At 45.1% G+C, this 3,325-nt stretch overlaps 1 protein-coding gene across 1 annotated transcript in view; it reads left to right on the forward strand.

Moving 5' to 3' along the window:
* Positions 1 to 308: 308 nt before the first annotated feature.
* The window catches only part of LOC105360192 (PAR-domain protein 1), an 87,940-nt gene continuing 84,923 nt past the window's right edge, over positions 309 to 3,325 (forward strand). The window contains exon 1 of the mRNA XM_011497024.1: positions 309 to 1,019. Coding sequence (XP_011495326.1) covers positions 692 to 1,019 — 328 coding nt within the window. The 5' untranslated portion in view covers positions 309 to 691. The remainder of the gene's footprint in view (positions 1,020 to 3,325) is intronic.

Consider the following 3,325-nt stretch of genomic DNA (forward strand, 5'->3'; position numbering starts at 1 on the left):
ATCTATCTATCTGTCTGCCTATCTATCTCTTTTCCTGATTCTCTACTAGACCATCCTAGCTCCTCTTCTCACCTCATCACTCATTCACTCTCTTCCTATCTATCATTATTTATTTATTTATCTATTTATCTATTATCTATCCATTTCTGCCTCCCGTTATCTCTCTTTCTTTCATCCTCTCAGCCCTCCCTCCCTTCTTCCCACTGTGCCCGTCTCTCCCTTACTCTGTGTGATAACTCTAATATATTGTGCAGGCGTACGTACGCACGCACGCACGCACGCACGCACGCACGCACGCACCAACGCACTTGCAGAGACGACGAGAACGGTAGTAATCGAATGCGCGGATCGCTCACGAGCGAGCGCACGCGAGTGAGAGTGATAATAACGCCGACGCCGACGTCGTTCAAGGACACGGTGAGCGATCAGCGGCAGCGGAAGAGTAGCAGCCACATTCCTCGCCTATTCCGTCGTTCGATCCTCCGACAGTCGACGCGTATCATTTGGCTCGGCCCGCACCATCCGACTCCGGGGCGCGGCCCGATGACCCACTTGGGCTAGGCCCACGGGCTTGTAGAGGATCGCGAGCACAGTTAAATGACGGTCTGAGGGGCCCGTGCCCTCCCTTACACGTGCCAATATCACGAGCCGTCAGCAGCCCGTTCCCAAGTAAATCCTTCCCGGTCTAAGGATGGAGTACCAGCAGCTGGTACCGGCGCCAGTGCCCGGCCCTATCCTTCACCCGGCGCACCACCCACAACAATCGCAACAATCGGGGGCAGCCCCCGCGCAGCCCCATCCTCACGGTGTCGTCGCCCCGGCCCACGCTGTACAGCAGCAGCAGCAGCAGCAGCAGCAGCAGCAACAGCAACAGCAACAGCAACAGCAGCAACCAATGCCTCCGACGACGCACGCCCACCAGATCCACGTGCCACTGCCCTCCCTGCACGAGGACAGCGCCAGCAGCAGGTGGACGCAGTACCAGCATCTCTGGCGCCAGCATCACGTGTACATGAACGGTAAAGCCGGGCCTCCCATCCTCCCGATAATCCTACAAGAACAATGGGGATCTTCGGACCTCCCCTCGAGCGATCTAGTGACTCGATCCACTTGGAATAGTCTAGCCCAATCTCCCTATCCCAACCCTCCCATATCCCCGCCCCCCCTCATCCCCCCATTCCGCTCCCCGTCTCACCATTTCCAAACATTCCCAATTCCAATGCATAATGACACAATTTAACGAGACGCTCGCAGCACGCATGCAGCATGAAAAATTTTCTCCACTCGGTTAAACAAGATTTTATAAGGTCAATAGAGTTAAGGTTGTCGGCATTCTATATAGAAAAATGCGACATTATCTCTTGAAAGTAAACAACTCTATTATTGTCGCTATCTAGAGTGCTCTAATAATGCGAATGACGCGCTGCTAAATATTAAAATTAATATTACGGACAAATAAACAAGGCGCCCGATGAAAAAGTTTACCTTGACGATCTTTCCTCGCGTTCTTAAATCGAGAGCGGTAAAACACATTTCTCGGCCGCAAGTCGTTTTTCAAGTTCATACGGCGTTGAATAATGTCAGCAATGACTTTATCATCGAATCGCTGAAGTTTCCGTTGTCGGGCTTTAATAATGCCCGGGAGAATGTTTCGCTGCAGCCATCCTTGCCACGGCATCCCTCCACCTAATCCTCCAATTTCAAAACGTCCCACCTGCCAATGAAACAGTTATCAAAAAGTATGAGGCTAGTGCAAGGAATAGCGCTCGATTAGAGAAAGAAAGAAGAAAGAGCGAAAGGCGGACTCTTCCTCTCGAGCTAAGAGGAACACGTCAGTTTTCACTTTTGTCGCGTAGCTGGGTAATCGTAGTCTTGCATAATGGAACGCAACGGCCGCACACTTGTTCCGCCTGCTGTGCACAAAATGGCACAGTTCGTAATTTATTTATGTAAATTGCGCCACTCCACCGCGTGGCCGTCCTACAACTAACAAATAGGAATGTATAATGAGGAAGGTCGAGAAATATTTCTCGCTATTTCTATACTTTTTTTCCGTCCTCTTTTGCCTTTTTCAATAACGAAGATGCACTATCGCCTGCTCCTTTAAATGATTATCCACTTTGACAGGCGTGTACGCAGCGTACGTATTTGAGGCGGAAATATAATTTCTTTTGCATGTTTACACGCACTCTGACCCGATATTTATGTATTTAATTATTTATTTATTAATTTATTACTTTATTTATTTCCAAAATCATAGTTATATTATCGCCGCGAATAAATAGCCAATATACAGTTTATGTTTAACGTAATGCGCACAGTGACGCGCTTATGGAGAATGATTGATAGAGAGTGAGAGAGAGAGAGAGAGAGAGAGAGAGAGAGAGAGAGAGAGAGAGAGATTGCAAATTAACCGAAATTAATATTATGTGTTTTGAATGCTTCACACGCGTTTTCAACTGACGCGCCATTCAATCCCATGTCCCACCACAAAATAGACAATTTAATGCGCTAAATGTCAATAATTCATGATTATGTGGCTGCAAAACCATACAATGCCACGTTAAATTTATCATTGTAAATAATACAGGCGACTGTTGGTAAATTATCATCTTCCCGAAATATTATCTCGAATTCGTAACTTAGCAATTTCCAATGCATTATTCATGCCATCGAATATACGTTACTAAACGACAATGAATTATATAACGAGTCGTTTGTTGGACAAATCCATTGGGCTGCAAAGACTTTTAAATCCAACACATAATACACGCGAAGATGCTGTCGTCCAATTAAAAACAATACAATAAAAGAAAAAAGAAAAAGAAAACAAACGAAAAAAAAAATTCTTTTTTTATATTAACTTTTTCAGTTTACAAATAGCACACGTAATAATCCATTATTTATTTATTACCTATCTGGTTGACGACCTATCTTAATAATATATCTCACGTACGTTATCACTGAATATTAACCAAATTAAAATTGCCATTCGAGTCGAGTTTACAGACGTGCGCCAGATAAAAAGATGCCTCATATACGAGAACAAGAGGAATTACTTCATCGTAAACAATTCCTTATGTCTTTGACTTCGTATTTGGCTCGTTCACGCGCGATTCACGCACGCGCACACTCGCGTATATGGGAAATTTTATTGCAATTCATTCATATTTGCGTAAGAATAATATGAAGAACCGAACGATAATGCTATTTTATATATAAATTTTGTATTAAACAAGCCCTCGCGTTTCAAACTACTCGAAATCAACTAATTAGCTTTCCCCTTGACACACCTCCTCTCTCGCCCCCTCCCCCCTCCCCCCCC

This window comes from Ceratosolen solmsi, unplaced genomic scaffold, assembly GCF_000503995.2.
Source record: "Ceratosolen solmsi marchali unplaced genomic scaffold, CerSol_1.0 scaffold13, whole genome shotgun sequence".
Classification (NCBI taxonomy): domain Eukaryota; kingdom Metazoa; phylum Arthropoda; class Insecta; order Hymenoptera; family Agaonidae; genus Ceratosolen; species Ceratosolen solmsi.